This window comes from Manis pentadactyla, chromosome 13 (genome assembly GCF_030020395.1).
Source record: "Manis pentadactyla isolate mManPen7 chromosome 13, mManPen7.hap1, whole genome shotgun sequence".
Lineage (NCBI taxonomy): Eukaryota > Metazoa > Chordata > Mammalia > Pholidota > Manidae > Manis > Manis pentadactyla.
Window position 1 is genome coordinate 59,493,065 of NC_080031.1, and position 24,019 is coordinate 59,517,083.

A 24,019-nucleotide genomic window follows, 5' to 3' on the forward strand; every position below is an offset into this window, starting at 1 on the left:
GGAGTTCTTCAAGCTGGAACAAAAAGATACTAATTTATAACGTGTGCAAATATGTAACATACTGGTAAAGTTAAGTGTCTAGTCAGTTCAGAATACTCTAATACTGTAATAGGGGGTATGTATACCACTTAACTCTAATGAAAAGGTTAAAGAACAAAAGTATTAAAATAGTTATAGCTACAATAATTTGTTAATGGATACATAATATAAAAAGATGTAAATTATGATGTCAGGACCATAAAATGTAGAGGTGGGGAATGAAAAGGAAGAGTCTTATATGTGAAATTAAGTTGTTATCAACTTAAACTGTTCTATATATAACTTAAACTATCTGTTTCAAGTAGGCCTCAGAGTAACCACAAAACATACTCTGTAGATACACACAAGGTAAAGAGAAGGGAATCAAAGTGTACAACCACAGAAAAGCATCAGTTTACAAAGGAAGACAGCAAGAGAGGAAGAAAGAAACAAAGGAAGTACAAAACAGAAAACTAACAAGATGGCTTTGGTGAGTCCTTACCTATCAGTGATTAACTTTAAATGTTAGTGGGTTAAATTCTCAAATCAAAAATAGAGTGGCTGAATGGATACAAAAACAAGGCCCAACTATTTGATGCCTATAAGAGACTCATTTCAGCTTTAAGGACACACATAGGCTCAAAGTGAAGGGATAAATAGAGACACTCCACACAAATAAAAATCAAAAGAGAGCAGAGGTAGCTGTACTTACATTAAACAAAATAGACTTTAAGTCAAAAACTATACCTAGAGACAAAGAAGGTCATTAAATAATGAGAAAGTAGTCAGTTCATCAAAATAATATAACAATTGTAAATATATATTCATCCAACTTCAGAGCACCTAAATACATTAATCAAATACTAACATATCTGAAGGGCGAAATAGACAACAATACAAGAATAGTAGGGAACTTCAATGCCCTACTTTCCAAATGGACAGCTCATCCAGACAGAAAATCAACAAGGAAACATTGGACTTGAACTGTACTTTGGACCAGATGGACCTAACAGACATACACAGAACATTCCATCCAACAGCAGCAGGATATATATTCTTCTCAAGCACACATGGAACAGTCTCCAGAACAGATCATATTTTAGGTCAAAAAACAGTCTCAGCAAATGTGAAAGGCTGAAATAATATCAAGTAACATTTCTAACTACAGTGGTATGAAATTAGAAATCAGTAACAAGAGGAAAACTGGGAAATTCACAAATATGTGGAAATTAAGTAACACACTCCCAAATAACTAAATGTGTCAAAGAAGAAATCAAAAGAAAAAGAAAATACCTTGAAACAAACAAAAATGGGAACATGGCATACCAGAATTTACATGATAAAGCAAAAGCAATTCTAAGAGGGAAATTTATAGTGATAAATGCCTACAGTAAAGAAAAAATATCAAATAAGTAACCTAACTTTATACTTCAAGGAACAGAAAAAGAAGAGCAAACTAAGCTCAAAACAAGCAAAAAGAAGGTGATAACAAAGATCAGAGCAGAAATAAATGAAGTAGAAAATAGAAAAACAAAAAAAATCAACATCTGAGTTGATTTTTTTAAAATAACAAACAAAATTGACAAACCTTTAGCTAGACTTACCAAAAAAAGGAAGAGGACTTGAATAAAATTATAAATGAGAGAGGAGACATTACAACTGATATCACAGAAATATAAAGGATCAAAGAGACTACTATGAACAAGTATACACCAACAAATTGGATAACCTAGAAGAGAAGGATAAAATCCTGAAATCATTCAACCTACCAAGACTGAATCATGCACAAATAGAAAATCTGAGAAAACCAGTAATGAGTAAGGAGACTGAATCAATAATCAAAAATCTCCAAAGAAAATCTAGGAGTAGATGCTTTCACTGGTGAATTCTACCAAACATTTAAAGAAAAATTAGACAGTTCTCCCTTAAGTCTTCAGAAGAATTGAAGAGGGAACAGTCCCCAACTCATTTTGTGAAGCTAGCATTACCCTGATACCAAAGCCAGATAAAGACACTGAGAACATTTATAGACTACAAAACATGAAGGACTATAAGAAAGGAAAACTATAGGCCAATATCCCTCATGAATATAGATGCAGAAATTCTTAACAGCATATTAGCAAACTGAATTCAAAAGCACATTAAAAGGATCATATACCATGATCAAGTGGATTCATTGCTGGGATTCAAGATTGGTTCAACATATGCAAATCAATAAATGTTATAAGCCACCTTAATAGAATGAAAAATAAAATTCCTGTCTCATCTCAATTGATGCCAAAAAAGCATTTGATAAAATTCAACCTCCTGGGGCGGAGCCAACATGGCAGCGTGAGTAGGACAGTGGGAATCTCCTCCCAAAAACATATATACTTTTGAAAATACAACAAACACAACTAGCCCTAAAAGAGAGACCAGAAGACGCAGGACAGTGGCCAGACTGCAGCTACACCAGCGAGAACCCAGCGACTGGTGAAAGGGGTAAGATACAAGCCCCAGCCCGGCGGGACCCGAGCGCCCCTCCCCCCAGCTCCCGGCGGGAGAACAATAGGCAGAGCGGGAGGGAGACGGAGCCCAGGACTGCCGAACACCCAGCCCCAGCCATCCGGGCCAGAGCGCAGACACAGTACATGCCCAGGGGGCCCTGGATACTGGGGGAACAGGGAGTAAGACCTCTGAGTGGGTGCTGAAGCTGATGCCCCTGTGACAAAGAAAAGCGGGGGCTTTTTGAAAGTCTTAAAGGGACAGGGACTTAACAGCTTGACGGAAACAACCCAGGTCACAGTACAGCAGCTGGAAATTACAGGGAAAACCGGGTGCACTAACCCCCTGGGCAACAGCTCTGAGACCCCTCACGGAGGCAAACAGTCAAGCAGCCCCCCCATCCATTACCCCACCGGGCGCTGCGAAAGCAGAGAAGCAGCCTGAGACAAATTCCGCCCACAGAAAGGGAAATTTCTCCCTTCCGGCCAGGCAAGACACAAAGACCCACTCTACACGCAATTACCCAACACAAGCCACTAGGGGTCGCAGTTGCCCCAGTAAAGAAAGGCCAGTAGCAAGTGAAAATTTTGGCCCTCCCAGCTGACAGTCAATAGCACCTGTCAACATGAAAAGGCAAAAAAATATGATCCAGACAAGACTAACCCAGACAGCTTCGGCATCTGCTACATCTTCCCCTGAGAAGGAACCTGGGGAGATAGATTTAGCCAGTCTTCCTGAAAAAGAATTCAAAACAAAAGTCATAACCATGCTGATGGACTTGCAGAGAAATATGCAAGAACTAAGGAAGGAGAATTCAGAAATACAACAAGCTCTGGAAGGACTTCAAAACAGAATGGACGAGATGCAAGAGACCATTAATGGACTAGAAAACAGAGAACAGGAATGCAGAGAAGCTGATGCAGAGAGAGATAAAAGGATCTCCAGGAATGAAAGAATTTTAAGAGAGCTGAGTGATCAATCTAAAAGGAATAATATAAGAATCATAGGCATTCCAGAAGAAGTAGAGAGAGAAAAGGGGATAGAAAATGTCTTTGAAGAAATAATTGCTGAAAATTTCCCCAAACTAGGGGAAGAAATGGCCTCTCAGACCACAGAGGTACACAGAACTCCCATGACAAGGGATCCAAGGAGGGCAACACCAAGACACATAATAATTAAAATGGCAAAGATCAAAGACAAGGACAAAGTATTACAAGCAGCCAGAGAGAAAAAAAACGGTCACCTACAAAGGAAAACCCATCAGGCTATCATCAGACTTCTCAACAGAAACCCTACAAGCCAGAAGAGAATGGCATGATATACTTAATGCAATGAAACAGAAGGGCCTCGAAAAAAGACTACTGTATCCAGCAAGATTATCATTTAAATATGAAGGAGGGATTAAACAATTCCCAGACAAGCAAAAGTTGAGGGAATTTGCCTCCCACAAACCACCTCTACAGGGCATCTTACAGGGACTGCTCTAGATGGGAGCACTCCTAAAAAGAGCACAGAACAAAACACCCAACATATGAAGAAGGGAGGAGGAGGAATAAGAAGGGAGAGAAATAAAGAGTCATCAGACCATGTTTATAATAGCTCAATAAGCGAGTTAAGTTAGAAGTAAGATAGTAAAGAAGCTAACCCTGAACCTTTGGTAACCACAAACTTAAAGCCTGCAATGGCAATAAGTACATACCTTTCAATAATCACCCTAAATGTAAATGGACTGAATGCACCAATCAAAAGACACAGAGTAATAGAATGGATAAAAAAGCAAGACCCATCCATATGCTGCTTACAAGAGACTCACCTCAACCCAAAGACATGCACAGACTTAAAGTCAAGGGATGGAAAAAGATATTTCATGCAAACACCGGGAAAAAAAAGCAGGTGTTGCAATACTAGTATCAGACAAAACAGACTTCAAAATAAAGAAAGTAACAAGAGATAAAGAAGGACAATACATAATGATAAAGGGCTCAGTCCAACAAGACAATATAACCATTATAAATATATATGCACCCAATACAGGAGCACCAACATTTGTGAAACAAATACTAACAGAACTAAAGGAGGAAATATAATGCAATGCATTCATTCTGGGAGACTTCAACACACCACTCATTCCAAAGGACAGATCCACCAGAAAGAAAATAAGTAAGGACACAGAGGCACTGAACAACACACTAGAACAGATGGACCTAATAGACATCTACAGAACTCTACATCCAAAAGCAACAGGATACACATTCTTCTCAAGTGCACATGGAACATTCTCCAGAATAGACCACATACTAGGACACAAAAAGAGCCTCAGTAAATTCCAAAAGATTGAAATCCTACCAACCAACTTTTCAGACCACAAAGGCATTAAACTAGAAATAAACTGTTCAAAAAAAGCAAAAAGGCTCACAAACACATGGAGGCTAAACAACACGCTCCTAAATAATCAATGGATCAATGACCAAATCAAAATGGAGATCCAGCAATATATGGAAACAAATGACAACAACAACACTAAGCCCCAACTTCTGTGGGACGCAGCAAAAGCAGTCTTAAGAGGAAAGTATATAGCACTCCAAGCATATTTAAAAAAGGAAGAGCAATCCCAAATGAACGGTCTAATGTCACAACTATCAAAATTGGAAAAAGAAGAACAAATGAGGCCTAAGGTCAGCAGAAGGAGGGACATAATAAAGATCAGAGAAGAAATAAATAAAATTGAGAAGAATAAAACAATAGCAAAAATCAATGAAACCAAGAGCTGGTTCTTCGAGAAAATAAACAAAATAGATAAGCCTCTAGCCAGACTTATTAAGAGGAAAAGAGAGTCAACACAAATCAACAGTATCAGAAATGAGAAAGGAAAAATCACAACAGATCCCGCAGAAATACAAAGAATTATTAGAGACTACTATGAAAACCTATATGCTAACAAGCTGGGAAACCTAGGAGAAATGGACAACTTCCTAGAAAAACACAACCTTCCAAGACTGACCCAAAAAGAAACAGAAAATCTAAACAGACCAATTACCAGCAACGAAATTGAAGCGGTAATCAAAAAACTACCAAAGAACAAAACTCCCGGGCCAGATGGATTTACCTCGGAATTTTATCAGACATACAGGGAAGACATAATACCCATTCTCCTTAAAGTTTTCCAAGAAATAGAAGAGGAGGGGATACTCCCAAACTCATTCTATGAAGCTAACATCACCCTAATACCAAAACCAGGCAAAGACACCACCAAAAAAGAAAACTACAGACCAATATCCCTGATGAACGTAGATGCAAAAATACTCAACAAAATTTTAGCAAACCGAATTCAAAAATACATCAAAACCATCGTACACCATGACCAAGTGGGATTCATCCCAGGGATGCAAGGATGGCACAACATTCGAAAGTCCATCAACATCATCCACCACATCAACAAAAAGAAAGACAAAAACCACATGATCATCTCCATAGATGCTGAAAAAGCATTTGACAAAGTTCAACATCTATTCATGATAAAAACTCTCAGCAAAATGGGAATAGAGGGCAAGTACCTCAACATAATAAAGGCCATCTATGAAAAACCCACAGCCAACATTATATTGAATAGCGAGAAGCTGAAAGCATTTCCGCTGAGATCGGGAACTAGGCAGGGATGCCCACTCTCCCCACTGTTATTTAACATAGTACTGGAGGTCCTAGCCACGGCAATCAGACAAAACAAAAAAATACAAGGAATCCAGATTGGCAAAGAAGAAGTCAAACTGTCACTATTTGCAGATGACATGATACTGTACATAAAAAACCCTAAAGACTCCACCCCAGAACTACTAGAACTGATATCGGAATACAGCAAAGTTGCAGGATACAAAATCAACACACAGAAATCTGTGGCTTTCCTATATACCAACAATGAACCAACAGAAAGAGAAATCAGGAAAACAACTCCATTCACAATTGCATCAAAAAAAATAAAATACCTAGGAATAAACCTAACTAAAGAAGTGAAAGACTTATATTCTGAAAACTACAAGTCACTCTTAAAAGAAATTAAAGGGGACACTAACAGATGGAAACGCATCCCATGCTCATGGCTAGGAAGAATTAATATCGTCAAAATGGCCATCCTGCCCAAAGCAATATACAGATTTGATGCAATCCCTATGAAACTACCAGCAACATTCTTCAATGAACTGGAACAAATAATTCAAAAATTCATATGGAACCACCAAAGACCCCGAATAGCCAAAGCAATCCTGAGAAAGAAGAATAAAGTAGGGGGATCTCACTCCCCAACTTCAAGCTCTATTATAAAGCCATAGTAATCAAGACAATTTGGTACTGGCACAAGAACAGAGCCACAGACCAATGGAACAGACTAGAGAATCCAGACATTAACCCAGACATATATGGTCAATTAATATTTGATAAAGGAGCCATGGACATACAATGGCGAAATGACAGTCTCTTCAACAGATGGTGCTGGCAAAACTGGACAGCTACATGTAGGAGAATGAAACTGGACCATCGTCTAACCCCATATACAAAAGTAAACTCAAAATGGATCAAAGACCTGAATGTAAGTCATGAAACCATTAAACTCTTGGAAGAAAACATAGGCACAAACCTCTTAGACATAAACATGAGTGACCTCTTCTTGAACATATCTCCCTGGGCAAGGAAAACAACAGCAAAAATGAACAAGTGGGACTATATTAAGCTGAAAAGCTTCTGTACAGCAAAAGACACCATCAATAGAACAAAAAGGAACCCTACAGTATGGGAGAATATATTTGAAAATGACACATCCGATAAAGGCTTGACGTCCAGAATATATAAAGAGCTCACACGCCTCAACAAACAAAAAACAAATAACCCAATTAAAAAATGGGCAAAGGAACTGAACAGACGGTTCTCCAAAAAAGAAATACAGATGGCCAACAGACACATGAAAAGATGCTCCACATCACTAATTATCAGAGAAATGCAAATTAAAACTACAATGAGGTATTACCTCACACCAGTAAGGATGGCTGCCATCCAAAAGACAAACAACAACAAATGTTGGCGAGGCTGTGGAGAAAGCGGAACCCTCCTACACTGCTGGTGGGAATGTAAACTTGTTCAACCATTGTGGAAAGCAGTATGGAGGTACATCAAAATGCTCAAAACAGACTTACCATTTGACCCAGGAATTGCACTCCTAGGAATTTACCCTAAGAATGCAGCAATCAAGTATGAGAAAGATCAGTGCACCCCTATGTTTATCGCAGCACTATTTACAATAGCCAAGAATTGGAAGCAACCTAAATGTCCATCGATAGATGAATGGATAAAGAAGATGTGGTACATATACACAATGGAATACTACTCAGCCATAAGAAAAGGGCAAATCCAACCATTTGCAGCAACATGGATGGAGCTGGAGGGTATTTTGCTCAGTGAAACAAGCCAAGCAGAGAAAGAGAAATACCAAATGATTTCACTCATCTGTGGAATATAAGAACAAAGGAAAAACTGAAGGAACAAAACAGCAGCAGAATCACAGAACTCAAGAATGGACTAACAGGTACCAAAGGGAAAGGGACTGGGGAGGATGGGTGGGTAGGGAGGGATAAGGGGGGGAGAAGTAGGGGGGTATTAAGATTAGCATCCATAGCGGGGTGGGAGAAAGGGGAGGGCTGTACAACACAGAGAAGACAAGTAGTGATTCTACAACAGTTTGCTACGCTGATGGACAGTGACTGTAAAGGAGTATATAGGGGGGACCTGGTATAGGGGAGAGCCTAGTAAACAAAGTATTCGTCATGTAAGTGTAGATTAATGATTAAAAAAAAAATGCAGTTCCTATGTGGTGACCTCTAATGAGTTCTACACAATGATATAAAGGACATATAAAAGTGTAGGCAAAGGGTCTGTTTGTGTTTATACAGAGGATCAAAGCCTAATTTGGCTACCCCGAAAGTGAACTAAGATACGATATGAAAAAGAACTTCCAACATCAGCACTCTCGGGAAGACTCATGACAGAAGATGATCAGAAAAAAAAAAAAAAAAACTTCAACAAAGATCCACACACTGTCACAGGTGTAGATGCACTCATCCCACCAGTTCCTGGACTTGCCATGGGAAAGATGAAGGAGATATCTAAGCTGGCCTGTGCATGCAGTAAAACAAAAATTGGACTGGATCTATACTGTTAGAACTCAACCAAGAATTAGGAGAAGTGCAAATTGTAGCACTCCAAAATCTTACAACCACAGACCATTTATCGTTAAAAGAACATATGGGATATGAACAGTCCCCAGGAATGGGGTGTTCTAGTTTATCTGAATTCTCTCAGACTGTTTAAGTTCAGTCAGACAATATCCACCGTATCATAGATAAGTTTTCACAAATGCCTAAGGTGCCTAACTGGTTTTCTTGGTTTCACTGGAGATGGCTGGTAATTACAGGTATGCTTTGGTTAGGTAACTATATTCCTATTATGTTAATGTGTGTGCACAATTTAATTAGTCGTTTAAAACCTATCCATGCTGAAGTTACTCTACAAGAAGATATGTCAAAGAAATAATCAATCTTCCCAGGTTTTCTTCTGCCTGCTACTTCTGTAGCTTTTCTTCTTCCTACCTAATCACAACCTTTAAATAGAACTCGTGCCACATGTCGAATTTACCGAGTATCATAATTCTTCCAAGTGGTAAAGACACCTCAAGACAAATGCTGGGCATAGAAGCCACAGGGCATAAATATGCAAAGAAGTAAAAAGCTAACCTTTTCAAACGATAAGGCTTCTCTCTCACTTACCAACTTAACATTTCCCTGTATGGCCCCGGAAGATGACTGGTTAGCCAGAGATGGGTAAGATTCCTCAAGGGAGGAACAACCTAAGACAGGCACAGTCGCAGGGGGCCATCTGGTGAGAAAATGGGGAGCAGCAGAGGTGAGGCTTAGAACCTCCCCCCTCATGTTCTGAGAGAAATCTTCTGCATACGTGGATGTTTATTGCCCTCGTCTAGCGCGGATTAACACATAGTCTACAGGCACACACCTGATCATCTACATTTGCTCTCTTACAACACTAAACTCTGTTTTCTACCTTTATCTCGTATCTACCTACCACTTCAGCATTTTATTAAAAATAATACTAATAGAGAAATGTGGTATCCACATATAAATCAGGTTTAAAAATCAAATGAATATTCATATTTGAACTGACTGTGTATAGTTCATAATGCATTAACAAAACCGAAAGCTTCTGTGATGACTGCCCTTGCACTGTTCACCATGTAACTTATTCACTATGTAAGAATTTGTTCTCCATGTAAGAATTTGTTCGTTATGCATCAGAAGATTGGAGACTGACGAAAATTGGGCTTGGGGTGGATTAATGATTGTGCATTGAGTATTGACCCCCCTATACAGAGATTTGTTGTGGTTAACAACTATTTGATCAATAAATATGAGAGATGCCCTCACAATATATATATATATATAAACACACTTCCAATTTTAAAATAAATAAGTAACCGGGATGTAATGTATAGCATAAGGAATATAGTCAAAATATTGTAACAACTTGGTATGGTGATACCTGGTACCTAGAAATATCATGTATATAAATGTTGAGTCACTGTGTTGTACACCTGAAACTAATGTAATGCAATGCTGTTGTCAACTACCCTTCAATAAAAAAAATTAAAAAAAAAAAAAAATTCAACCTCCTTTCATGGTACAAGCTCTCAACAAGTTAGGTGTAGAAGGAACATACTACAAGGAACAATAAAGGCCATAAACAATAAACCCACAGCTAACATCATACTCAGTGGTGAAAGACTGAAAGCTTTCCTTCTAAGATCATGAACAAGACAAGGGTGCCCACTCTCACCACTTCTGTAGTTCTGGAAGTTCTAGCCACAGCAATCAGGCAAGAAAAAGGAAGAGCAACCAAATAAGACAGGAAAATGTAAAACTGTCCCTGTTTCCTGATGACATTATCTTCTATATAGAAAATCCTAAAGACTCCACCAACAACTGTTAGAACTAATCAACACATTCAGTAAAGTTTCAGGATACAAAATAAACATATAAAATCATTTGAATTTTTCTATACACTAACAATGAACTCTCTGACAAAGAAATAAAACAATCTCATTTACAATAGCTCTTAAAATACTAAACTTAGGAATAAATATACCCAAGGAAGTGGAAGATCTATATACCCAAAACTATAAGATATTGATGAGAAATTGAAGACACAAATGAAAAGATATACTGTATTCATGGATCAGAAAAGTTAATATTGTTAAAATGCCCACACTATGTAGAGCCATCTTATAGATTCAGTGCAATCCCTATCAAGATTCAAATTTCAACAGAAAAAACAATACTAATATTTGTATGGAACCACAAGACCCTGCATAGTCAAAGGAATCTTGAGAAAGAACAAAGCTAGAGGCATTATGCTCCCTGATTCAACTGTATTTTGAAGTTATAGTAATCAAACAGTATGGCATTGACATAAAAACAGACACATAAACCAATGGAACAGTATCAAGAGCCCAGAAATCATCTCATGCATATATAGTCAATCTATATTTGACAGTTGAGCCAAGACTATTCAGTGGGGGAAGATAGTCCCTGCAATAAATGATGTTGAACAAACTTGGGGAATGGGAAAAGGAAGGTGATGGACCAAGGGCACAGCATTTCAGTTTTGCAGGATCAGTAATTTCTGGAGATCTGTACACAGCAGGGGGCCTAAAACTAACAATATTCTATCAGATACTTAAAATTTGCTAAGAGGGTTGAAATTAATATGGTATTCTTATCACAAAAAATAATAATACCAAAGGGTGTGGGTGGATACTTTGAGAGGTGATGTATATGTTTGTGGCTATGATAGGGGTAATGGTTTCGTGAGTGTATACTTATTTCAAAACACAATGAGTTGTGTACATTAACTATTGACATCTTTTAACATGTCAATCATACCTTTATGAAGTGATTTAAAAAATCCCAACCCCCCAAGAGGGTCCTAAGTGTGTGATGTAAAGAAACTTTATCTTCAGGTTGACACAGTGTGGGCTTCCAGAGTGAGACCATTGGTTTGTGTATATGAACCAAAGAATCAAGAGGGAGGGAGCAGCCTGAATCCCATCAAGGATGGGGGTCCAGCCAGGACTTTGTAGCATAAGAGGGCTATGGCTGGTCTTGGAGGGGCAGCAGTCCCATTGGCTGTAGTCTGGGCTGGTGACCAACGTGGATAAAGGGAGAGACAGTGGGGGCAGTGGGGACCGTGGCCAGGGACAGGGTGTGTGCTCCATCCATGGCATGCACTGCGGTGAGAGCCTGCGTTTTACAAGGGAAACTGGAATTCCATTTTTGAAACATGAAATATCATCATTTTGAGTGTTGGGTTCAGAATTTTGAAAATACTATTTGGGTCCAGCTGAACGTGTCTGTGGCAGATTCAGTCCCGGCTGACAGCTGGGAGCCGTTTGTCTTAGACTTTGTGCTCCTGTTGGGGCGGTGGGGATGGGATGACCCAGGTGGAGTCTTTTCCACAGACCAGACTCACCACCGTCCAGTGGCTCTGGCCTCGGTGGCTGCAAGTGGAAGCTCTGGGCAGCCGAGGTCACCAGTCTGTGCCCTCCTTGGCCCAGGGTTCGAGATGGGGTGCTGGGCAGGGTCTTCTGGTCCTCCCCCTTGCTCCTGCCCTCTGGGCCCTTCTCACTGCTCCTGTCCTTGGTCTGTGCTGTCCTGGGACTTGAACCATCTCATCTTTGCCCCACAGGCTGGCCTGATCCGTATGGAGGAGGAAGAGTTCTTCATTGAACCCCTGGAGACGGGGCTGGTGGCGAAAGAGGCTGAGCAGGGCCGTGTGCATGTGGTGTATCGCCGGCCACCCACCCCCAGGAACCCTCCTTTGGAGTGGCCACAGGCCCTGGACACAGGTAAGGCTGCTGCAGGTGTGTGGTGGGCTCTGGGTGCCCTCTGGGAGACTCAGGCAACCCTTCAGGAGGCTGGTCTCAGGCTGAGGCTGAAGCTCCCTCACTGACCATGTGGCACAGCCGGTGTGCTGGGACAGGGGCCTCTGCTCTGGTGCATGGGGGCCACAACCTGGCAGGTCTGGGGCCTCCGTAGCAGACAGTGGAGGCTGCCTGAGGGCCCAGGGCTGCCCGACCGCTGGCCAGTGTCAGGGAGCGGGGAGGCCCACAGCAGGCCTGCTCCCAAGCCTGAGGCCTGGGCCTGAGTTGTATCTCTGAAGAAGACATCTGCTGCCCCGGGGCATCCTCTCTCCTCTGCCTCCGTCCTGCCTACTTACCCTGCACTGGGGCTGTCCTCACCCTCAACCTGGCTGCTCATGCTTTAGTCTCTTTCAGTTTAGAACCAGAGTGTCCTCTGGGTCCAGCAGTGTGAAAGGAGCTGCCAGGCGGGCATGGTGACAGCCCTGGCTGCAGCCTCTCAGAGCCCTCCAGGAGGCCAGGCCTACCCACCACCTGAACCTCTCTGGTGGTCTCAGGATCGCAGTCCCAGGCTGCAGTGAAGCCAGGCTGGGGTCTGACTGTGTTTCCTGCAGGACTTGCGGTCCCCAGGGCCCCAGGGTGTGGATGAGGCCGCCTCATCTGGGACTAGCCCTCACAAGGAGGGCTCAGCCCTCGGCCCCTGGTCCTAGACTGCTGGCTGCTGTCAGCATGGCAGGTGGCAGCAGTCAGGGTGTGGGGCCTGGGTCTTGGGTCAGGCTCTGTGCGCATTTATAGTGAGCCCCAGAGGCCCCGCTGGCCAGCCCTGCTGTCCTGTGATTTGCTGAAACACTCCTGTCACCCCAAGCAGCCCTGGCTCATTTATTTTAGGTCTCTTTGACTTCCCAGCTTGACAGATAAATTGGGTGCAGCCTGGCAGGGCACCGTTCTCGTTTCAAGCAGTGTCAGATACCTTTGCAAAGGAATTGTTCCAACAGGAAGTCCAGTGCTCTCTGGAGCTGATCAATACTTCTGTCACCTTCTTCCCAAGTGATGAGTCGCTGTCTGCCCAGCCTCAGCCCCTCCCACCTTTTTCCCACCCACAGGCTTCTCTGCAGGGGGAGGAATGGAGAGTAACCCCATAGGGTGAGGGCAGGATAGAAATGGGGCAGGGGTAGGTGCCCCAGGCCAGTGATCAGGACCCTGGCCTTGCTTCTCGCTGGCTGGCTGCCCAGGGACAAGTTTTAGCTTCTGGCCTCTGCCTTCTCATTGCCCAGTGGGGTCTGACCATGGCCCCAGCAAGCCTCCCCTGGGGTGTGGAAGTGACTGCCCTCCTGGACATGGCAGCCCTCTTCCATGGCCCAGTGGCCTTGCCTTGTTTTCTGGGCTTCTGTTGGTCTTTCGCATCTTTTATTAAATCCTTCCGCCACATCCCCCATATGCCTATCTCTGGGGAGAGCTTGGAACTCACAATACAGGGAAGGCATTTCAAACTCAGAATACTAACCCAGAAGCCATTGGCCTCGGAAGATTCTGGAGAAGGCCAGTTGCATGGGTCAGGGGCCGAGGCTGCTCTGGAAGATGGCCAGGAGGTGGAGGGGGAGCCTGTCGCAGACCGAGCTGGAGGCCTTAGGCCTGGGCCGTAGTTGTGTAGGCTCCAGGCTTTGGGTACTGGTAGGTCCAGGCCACAGGCCCAGGGTCTAGAGCCAAGGCTCCTTCCCTTGATGTCCCTGCCCAGTGTCAGCATGACCCTATGTGGGTGACTTAGTCTACAGAGAGTACATTTCTCCTTTGATGTGCCTGACTGTCCCCACAGCCCAGGGCCGAGGCCCACTCGCTGGCTGGAGGGGGTCCAGATGCATGTTTTGCTGGGCTGGGCCGAGGACCCAGGGCAAGCTGACTGTCCAGCTTCCCATCAGTCTGGCTCTTGTCAGGGTCCACAGTGGCCCTGGCCAGTGTGTAAGGCAGTGTCCTTGGCTGGGCACAGCTGCCCCATGTGCTTTCCTGCAAGAAGACACAACTTGCTGGGCACAGAACCCCAGGCCCTCTGTGTGTGTGTGTGTGTGTGTGTGTGTGTGTGTGTGTGTATGCATGTGTGTGTAAGCAGGCAGGAGCGCCAATTTGAGGCTTCCTCCTTCCTCCCCCAAGAAACTTCTAGAAGTGGGTTTGAAGCCCCCAACTATGTTTCCTAGGGCAGTGGATATAGTGGTTCCTTTGGGGAAGGAGACACACGTGTCCCGGGCCTCCCAGTGTGGGAGGCTGGCATCTGGCTGGGGGTGGGGATGGGAGTAGGGGCTCCTCCAGGGCATTGACATACGTTGTCCTGTTTTCCCTGAGCAGCCAGCAGGCTTGCTGGAGTGATCTCAAGAGCTCCCTGAGCCTCTGAGAATCGTCATCACTAACAGTGTCCATCATTTGAGGTCACTCACTGGGTGCAGACTACCCGGGGAAATGGATGAAAAGTGAAGGTTTTAACATGTCTTCAGGGACACACGCCAGGGTCAGGATGTGCCCTGAGCAGCTTAGTGCACCACAGTGTCACCCTTGGGCCCTAGAGGAGGGTATCAGGGTGGGCAAGGGCTTGAGGGAGAGAAGGGTGGACCCTCTCCTCACTGGCTTTGCAGGTGTTTCGAGAAGTGCTTCTGCTTAGCTCTGCTGGGCTCGGGAGCCTGGCAGGGGCAGGAGGGCAGAGCTCTGAGGCCAGGGCTCCAGGGTGACCTTTTTGAGAGAGGCAGCTGAGGCATCTCCAGGCCTCCTTTGGGCAGAGCCTCTCCCTCAGGTGCCCTGGTACCTTTCTCTGCCCGCCCCTCTGCCCCCAAGAGGTAGCTCTGTGCCTAGGGGTGGTATGTTCCAGGTGGGGGGATTGCATAACATGGCCTCTCCATTGTTTATGTGTGTACACGTGTGTACACATGTGCTTGCCCTTTCACACATACATAGACAGTGTCCCCTCTATGTCATGGGCCTGTACCTGAGCCCTGCCCTGGCTGCCATCTATCATCCTTCTGGCATTCCTTGGCTTGTGGCCACATCCCTCTAGTCGGCCTCGTGGTCACACGGCCTCCTCCTCTTCTGTGTGCCGGTCTCCCTCTGCCTCCCTCTTATAAGAATGCACGTGACTGCATTTAGAGCCTGCCTGGGTATCCAGGTGAGCTCTCTCCTCCATCTCAAGATCTGCAATCTAATCACAGCTGCAGAGTCTTCTTTTGTCATATAAGGTAACATTTACGGGTCCCAGGGACGGGACATGGTGTCTTTGGGGCCACCATTCGGCTTACATGGGAAGTGAATCAGTCCCCCTCCACCCCGCCACACAAGGCTGGCAGTGCAGTGAATGGTGTGCAGGTCACGGAGGAGCAATGCTGCAGGCATCCCTTGCCCCTGCTCAGGGACAGAGCTCAAGCACTCCACCGGCAGCCCTGTGCCTCTGCTGGACCCTGGTCCAGGCTCAGCCAGACGGAGGCCTAGAGAAGCTGGGCCCGAGACCGCAGGCACAGAGAAGCCAGCCTTGTTACTGGTGCCATGGGCCCAGCGGTCGGACGGTGTCTGAGTTGAGATTCTGGGAAGGTCCCCACAGGATGGCGGGGATCCCTGGGTCATGTGCTTGTGGTCTCTCTGGTACCAGCCACGTGGTACCATTTGCAGAAAGTCCTGCTATTCCAAGACTAGGGCTGTAAACCGCCTGCAGGGCCTAGAAGGCAGTGCCACAGGGTGGTGGCAGAGAGTAAGAAAATAATTATACCCACCCTTGGACTGGCTTGCATTTCTCTGCTTTTGATGTAAACATGGACACAGAGTACGTCTCTGCTAAAAGGAAAATAGCAGCGTGAGTTTCTGGCCTTGGCCTCACCATGGGCACAGGACCGAGTGAAGACCTGGGCACCCAGGGGTGGCCCCTCCTTGGATCCCTGACCATGACCCGGTGGGAACGTGGGCCTGGAGCGACCATCCTCTTACTGCGAACAGGATTCAGACATCAGAACTTTCATGTGAACTCTCTTGATTTTAAAATGTCTCAGATTTCTGAAAAGCACTATATGGGCCAACTGAAACAGCCTTTATGTGCTTATGAAATGCAGAGGAGGAAATGTCCTCTGTTGCTCCTTCTCCTCGGGGGGCTGCTCTTCTGGGCCCCCCGGAGCCCCAGGGCTCAGCCTTGGGACAGAGGAGGGACTGTGAGCTCCTGCTAGGTGGGTGGTTCCCGTCCCCAGGAACTGCTGCTGGGCCACCGTGCCCTCCCGCCCTGCGGAGCACAGGCTCTGGTGGAAGAAGTACAGTCAGGCTCCTCAGTGACCTTGGCTGCCTCGTCCTCGGAAGCAGCCAGTGCCAAGCCTCTGCCCACTGCTGTCAGGCTGTGGTGTCCTCCCTGGTGGATAGAGGAGGCACACCGCCCGCAGGAGGACTCTTCCCTGCATCTGCAGAGGAAAGCCGGTGAAAGAGGACAGGGCGCCAGCCTGCAGCCCCACCGGGCAGTCCACATTCCTCCCCCCACCTGCTTGACCCCTGCACGCCCCATCCGTCTCACTGCATTGCCTTGAGCTGAGTGGGAATTTTTCAGGCTTCCGATGAGTGAAGTTCATGGCAGGTGTGCAGAGCCAGGAGCCAGAGGGCTGGAACCATGGAGGTAATGCTGGGAGCTTGTGGGGGCTGCAGCCTAGAATGTTCCAGAGCCTGGATAACATCCTGCAGGCTGGGCAGCCCCTGAAGGGAAAGGCCCTGACCTATAATCCTGTGTTTGAGTCAGCCTGCTCTGGTCCAGGCTGGAGGCAGGGAGGCCAGTGGGGAGGCCAAAGCAATGGCGTGGGGGACAGCGGAGTCCTGTCAGGACAGGCCACACATGAGAGGTGGACAAGGCTCCACTCAGTGGCAGATAGATCGCCAGGCCCACCTGGGTGACACAGTAGGTGTGAGGCATCAGGGACAGGACCCAGCCAAGGGTGATGCCTGGTGCGATGAGGAGTGGATAACAGGGAGCGGGTGTGTAGGGGGCACTAGCCGATCGGGAAGGCTTTCTGCCCAGCCGTGACTGATGTCTGTCTCAGTTTCACAAGTCGCCACAAACGTAGCGGCTTAAAACAACAACGGTTTCCTGTCTTAGAGTTTGGGATGTCAGAAACCCAAAATAGATCTTAAGGGACTAAAATCAAGGTGTCAGCAGGGCCCGTTCCCTCTGGAAGCTGCAGGGGAGACTGCTCCTGGCCTCTCCCGCCCCTGGAGGCCTCGCCTTGTGGCCCCACCCTGCCAGCCTCTGCTTCGTGGTCCCATCACCTCTTCTATAGTGAAGTCTCCCTCTTGCAAGGACGCTTGTGGTTACATTTGACCCACTGGGATCCAGGAGAATCTTCCCATTTCAAGACCCTTACCCACATCTACAAAGTCGTGTTAGCCACGTAAGGCAACACTCAGGTTCTTGGATTGGGCTGTGGCATCCTGGGGGCTTGATTCATCCTACACGCTGCCTAAATGTTGAAGCCTGAGGTCCTGGCAGAAGCGGGAGAGAGGCCCTTGGCTGGCTGTGCACCTCGAGCCCCAGACCTGGCCCATGTCTGGGTGTGGGGTTCTCCCTCGGTACCCCCATTTGGCACTCCTGGGGCCTGGCTCGGCACCCTTGGGGAGTGGCACCAGGACTCTCGCACCAGACTTGGCCTGCTGCCCTGCCCAGCTGGCCATTGCCAGGTCGCTGAGCCGCAGCCCAAAGCGTGGGCTCCTGGATGCTCGGTTCCCAGGGCCCTTCTCAACTCCTCCTCCTTCTCCCATCCCTGCTGTGCCTGCCACTGAGGGACCGGAGGAAACCCAAGGAGATGCACTGATTGTGAAACCCCAGGCAGCTGGCCCAGCTCCCTGCGGCATGTTTCAGAGCTGAGGTTGCCCTTGGCAGAGGCCTTGGTGCTCCCGCTGCTCTGCGGCTGGTCCCCCGGACGGCTGCTGGAGATGCCAGGGCAGTGGCGTGGCCCCACGCTGGAGGGATGGGTGAGGTCTGGCGCTCAGCAGCCAAGGCTGTGCATTCTTGGAGGCCTGGAGTTGTCTGGGGTCAGCCTTGGGAGAGCCTTCCAGAGCTGAGGACAAACCGGGGGCTTTCTGCCTGGTGTCTGTGGCCCTGGGGCTCTGATAGCAGAGGCAGTGTAGAGGTGGAGACCTGCCAGATATGCCCCCTGGGCCCCCAAACATGCAGCCTTGTGTCCGGTGCCCCACCTGGCCGGTGTGGACAGCCGCATGCTCAGCTTCTCAAACATAAGTTCAGTGGTCCCTGTGTCTCAGGCCCACCCCCTCCACTTTCTCCCTCCTCCCGCCTTGTGGAGGATCTGGTTCAGGGTGTAGCCATACATGAACGTGGCCCAGGAAGGACCTGAAACTTTGCTGATTCATCGTGAGAATGAATTTGGCCTGGGGATGGCAGCTGGGCCCTGGCCTGGCTGTGGCCCCTACTCAGGTGCAAAGGACAGTTCTCCGAGACAGGCCAGTGGTTCAGAGACACCGCCCCAGCGTGTCAGCGGCTGCTCCCAGCACGGAGGCAGAGGACAGCTCTGTGTAGGGGTCGAGTGTGCCTGTCTGGGCAGCTGACCTGACCCCTCAGTCCCTCAGCTTCCTCATCTGTAAGATGGGTGTAGTGTCACAGGGGCTGTGGGAATCTGAGAGATTAATCCTCAGCTCATACTTGGCACAGTGCCTGCTCCATCTTGCTGTTACTCATGATTCAGGCTGTTTGTCTCAGGCTCTGAGGCGCTCTGCCCTCGTGGCCCTCCCTTCTACAGACACAATTAATTGATGCGCTTTCCTTCCTTTGTATGTGTTCTGTGACTGTCCCCCAAAGAGCTTTCTGTTGGCAGTCGGTCACCACACCTGGCTTGCAGAGAACACGAGGCTGGGGAGCAAAGCTCTGCTCTGCTCAGGGTTCGTCTGGAGTTTAATTAGCAAGAACGTGTGCCTGGTTGTCATTCTGGCCCTGGGCTCTACACGCCTGCTCTTTGCCTGTCCCAAGCACAGCAGACTAGGATGTTTCTGGGAGAGACGTGATGTCTCCAGGGGCAACCTGACATGTCTATGGCATTTGTGCTTCGGCTATGCGTGTTGGCCTGCCGGGGTGGGAGCAGCTGGGCCCGAACATCCCTGGGGACCCCACTGAGCCTCCCTCCACACCCCAGGTATCTCCATGGGACAATTGTGGAAGAGATGTGAGTTTTCTGCATGCTGTGTGTACATGGTGGGGGACAGAGGACAGGCGTCCCCACAGCCCTGGCAGAGGCCTCTTGGGAATGCAGAGGGATAGGCTGGCAGGTGAGCGCAGCTGGGCCCCAGCATCCTGAGGGTGGGCACAGAGGCCCTTCCCCAGAGCAGAAGCTGGGTTTGGGCCTGAAGTCAGGACCCTGCCAGTCTGTACCAGCTGGGGGCCTCTGACCACATGCCTGTTTCCTCTCAGAATTCTCCTCAGGTTGGCAAACTTGTCAGCCTTCTCCAAGCCTGAAGTGTTTTCTGTAAAAATTTCCAATTTTCCTTGACCCATTTGTCTTTGAAATTAATACCAAGCAGCGCTGTGCACTTGGCCCCAGAGGAACTCAGAGCTGGGAAAAGGTCACACAATTAGGTGGGAATGTTGGTGTCTGGCTCTCCCTCCCAGGCTCAGGCTCCGTTTTTCTCTCTGTCTCGCCTTCTCTCTCGCCACACATGTGGGCACATACACATTTGGAACCTGGGCTGCATCCGCGGGTTGGGGTGTCTCTCCCAGAGCTTTAGACTTGGCCCAGGGTCCTGGGCTCAGCCCTGGGGTGTGGGCTTCCCCTTGACCGGAGGCAAAACCTCCAGGAATGTGCCCCGAGCTATCCGGCAGGAACACCTCCCGTGGGGAGTCCAGGCAGGGTGATGGCGCCCCCTTGGGTCTTGGTCAGGACGACGTGAGAGCTTGCAGGATGGCCTAGGCTTCAGAGGAGTCCTGGTCCAGGGCCTGGCGGGAGATGGGCCTGTGCAGGTGGTGGAGGGCACTGATGTGGGCGGGAGTAGACCAGGCGCTTGGTGATGCTCCCCAGTCACAGGGGTCGGGGTGGGGTAACAAGAATCACCACTGGACTGCTGAGATGGGACCCTGAGGCTCAGAGCACGCATCTTCCTTCTCTCATTTACTCGTTTATTTATTCGTTCCACACGTTCTTACGCATCCATCCAGATCCAGTGTCTGGGGCTGCACTGGGTGCTGGGAACACAATGGGGAATGAGCCTGATGAGGCCCCTGCTCTTCCAGGGTCTGCTGGCCGGAGTGGGAGCAGGGCAGTCCGTAAGGGGCCCTTGGTGGTCCCGGTGGCTGATGACAGATGGTGGGGCTCGTGGGTTCAGGATGCGTTTGGAGGGAGAGTTCCCAGGACCTGGGGTGAGGGGAGGGACCGAGGACAGTGCCTGGCCTTTGAAAGGCCTGCACAGCTGGGAGGCTGGTGGATGCTGTGACCAGACAGGTGAGATGCCAGAGGAGGAGTGGCAGGCCAGGTGGCCTGGCCAAGGACAGAAGCCAGAATTGGGGCCCATTTCTTCTGACTTCAGAGCCATACCCTTCCCACTGCCTCTTGCTGCCCTACCTCAGAGGAAAGGGCTTCCCAAGAAAGACAGTGCCCACCAAAGACGAAGCCCATTTGGCTTCCAGATGCAGCCCCACAAGTGGGCAAGCTCTGGGGTGTGTTACTGCTCCTCTCATCCTGGGAGCCAGAGGCCCTGCTCGTGGGACAGGGTGAGGTCCAGGGTCCCTGCTGAGGTGCGTGTGTTCTTGCCTCTGGCAGGCCAGTTCCTTCTTCCCCAGTCTGCCACTTTGGGGAGGGGTCCCGGACCTGGCAGAATAGATGGAAGCTTGTGTAGGTGGGCTGTCCACCCAGGTGCTGGCTGGGATGGCGGTATCCTTCCTGCCTCTAGTGCAACCTTGCTTGGAATTTGGGTTTGGGGGCCTCTCCACAGGAGCCCTGGGGTCTCTGGTTGCTCACCCTGCAGGCCTTGGCCGAGCCAGCCTGGACTCCCCTGAGCCTCAGCTCTGACGGCTGTGATGGAGTAGTTGCTGGGTGCCTGAAGTAATTATGGAATCCAAGTGCAGGCAAACCCATGGCTCTCGGGCCTGAGCCGGCCTGGTTTTGCACCCCGGCTGTCAGCTGCCAGCTCCCCAGGTGTCCCAGTCCTCACCAGCACAGGGGCTCTGCCAGCTGATCACTGGCTGACCCGGCAGTGGAGTGGGCTGGCCCTTTGCTTCCGTTTGTGCTGCTTTGATTGCTGGAGAGGCTGAATGATCTCCCTACGTCTGATTACTTAGCATGCCTCTGCATCCCCCATTTAAGCCCTCTGCCAGCTCCCCTCCTGGGGTCTTATATACCAGGAGAAGCCCTTTATCTGCTTTAGACATTGACTTTCCATCACACTGGATATAAGCCTTTTCCCCAGGCTGTGGTTCCCCACTTTGCTTTTCTGTTTTGTTCGTGGTCAGTGCACAAAAGCTATTCTTTCTGTAGCCCAGCCTGTGGGTGATTCTCCTCCTACCCCTGGAGCCGCGTTTACTGAGGGCCTGTAAGAGGAGGGGCACCCTGCAGCTGCGTGTCCTTTAATCTGCCTGGCAGGCCCAGGGGTAGGCAGAGACCCAAGGCCCGGGAGCACTGCCCTCCGAGCAGTGGGGGGAGTATCCCCAGTACAGGCTGAGCACTCACCTGTGCAGGATCTGCCAGAGCGCTGCCAGCGCAGTGTTTTGTGGATTCTTGCATCTACCCCATGGTCTCAGTTGATGCCACCACTGTGCCCACTTTATAGAGAAAACTGAGGCCCCAGCATTCACACAGCTAGTAAGCCAGGCTGGCAAACCCTGCATGCAGCAGGGAGGATCAGGCTTGGGGCCCAGGGCTGCCCAGAGTCGTGTGCAGCCTGTCCTGTCCACCCCCAGAACCTGGGCTGATGAGGCCTGGCTATCTCGGCCCTCACTCAAAGGCTGGCCTTCCTTAGGACACGGGGGGCCCTTCCAAGCCTACAGAGACAGGTTGATGAGGGTGTGAGGAAGCGTCTCAGGTCACTGAGCACATTAGCTGTGGGAGGATCTGCTTGCTGTGGAATTCCCAGCCTCTGGTGGAATGCCTGGCACACGGTTGGTGCTTAAATATCCATGAAAAGAAAGAATGGATGTGGCTATCCGGGAAGCCTGGCCACACGGTTCTCATTCCTAGAGAAGCAGCTGTTCCTGGTAGGCATTGGAGGGCTTGCCCTGAAGCCCACTTTGCTGGCTGCAACAGGTCGGGCAGTTCTGGTATGGACCTTGGATTTGTGCAGGTGGGACGTTGTGTGGGCCATGGGCCCCTGAAACTTCAGGGGGTCATGGGCCTTCCCCGTTGCACTGGGGAGGTGGGCGAGGGGCCAGTGCCCTGGGCCAGGGTAAGCCAGCCTCACTGCTCCCAGCACGCTTGGCCAGTGCTCACCGTGCCGTTCTCTTTGAACATGAAGTGCCCTGTGGAAACCATACCTGTGCTCACTTACTCACTCATTCAATTCATTCACCAGATGTTTACTGATCATCCACTAGGCCAGGCTCTGGGACTCTGGGCACCAGATGGACACAGCCCATCACCGCCACCTCATGCAGCTCACTGTGACCGGGTTGGTCCACAGGTGTCCGCACAGTTAGACGGTGGGAGATGCCACGATGTGTCCACGGTAACTGGGGTGGGAGCTGAAACCTGAAGGGTGGTTCGCAGGTCACTGGGAGAGAGAAGGAGTGGGGGCAGCAGTGGGGAGCAGCCCGAGGGGAGCAGACCTGTGCTGCTTGGGAGCCAGCAGGCAGGCCCTAGGGGCACATGGAGGTGGGTTTCTGGCTTGACTTGGAGCCCGGGTGGCATCGTGCTGTGAGTGGAGAAGCAGTGCAGCCTGCTTTCTGTGGAGGAGGACAAGAGGGGACGGGGCAGGGAGCTGGGAGAAGGCCGCTGACCCGGGCCAGGTGAGAGACTGTGACCTAGACCAGGGTGGTGGTGGGATGGGGAGGAGAGGTCGGATGTACCATGGAGCATGAGAGCCACAAGGATGTTGGGGTCCTGTTAGGTAACCCCCGTGGGGGTCGGCTCAGGAGGCTGCTGGCAGTGCAGAGCCACATTCCCACCCAGGCTCGCCCTGCCCCCCGTGGCCCTGCAGACCAGTGAGGTGGTGCCTGCCAGTGCCATTTCCTTTGCTAGGGTCTGGGCCTGGGGAGGTCTCTGTGTGTCTGGGTTTTTTTTTAAAGCTTTATCCAGATCTTTTTGGATTCCTATTTGGGGTGAGTAAAAATGCCAGCTGTGGATTCCTAACCAGGAGAAGTGCTGCCTGGGGCTGGGAGCCTTTCTTTGGCTGACTTTAGGGACCCTGGGCTGGGTTCAGGGCTGGTGTCACCCTCCTTATCCTCCGTACTTTGACAGTTCACCGGCTGGGCTGGGAGGACAAGTGGGCTTAGCAGGCGATGGGGTCAGGAGACGGCAGAGCTGGGGCACCAGGCGATGATGTCCAGGAGGGTGAAGGACCAGGGGCTGCCTGAGATCCCCAGAGCATAGGCACAAGCCTACTGCGGGCTGTGGGGAGTGTGAC

At 48.9% G+C, this 24,019-nt stretch overlaps 1 protein-coding gene across 2 annotated transcripts in view; it reads left to right on the forward strand.

Annotated features, from left to right (window-relative positions):
* ADAMTS2 (ADAM metallopeptidase with thrombospondin type 1 motif 2) overlaps positions 1-24,019 on the forward strand; it is a 233,869-nt gene that overhangs the window by 70,492 nt on the left and 139,358 nt on the right. For both annotated transcript variants that reach the window (XM_036892594.2, XM_036892595.2), the window contains exon 3: positions 12,298-12,457. In XM_036892594.2, the coding sequence (XP_036748489.2) occupies positions 12,298-12,457 (160 nt within the window). The remainder of the gene's footprint in view (positions 1-12,297; positions 12,458-24,019) is intronic.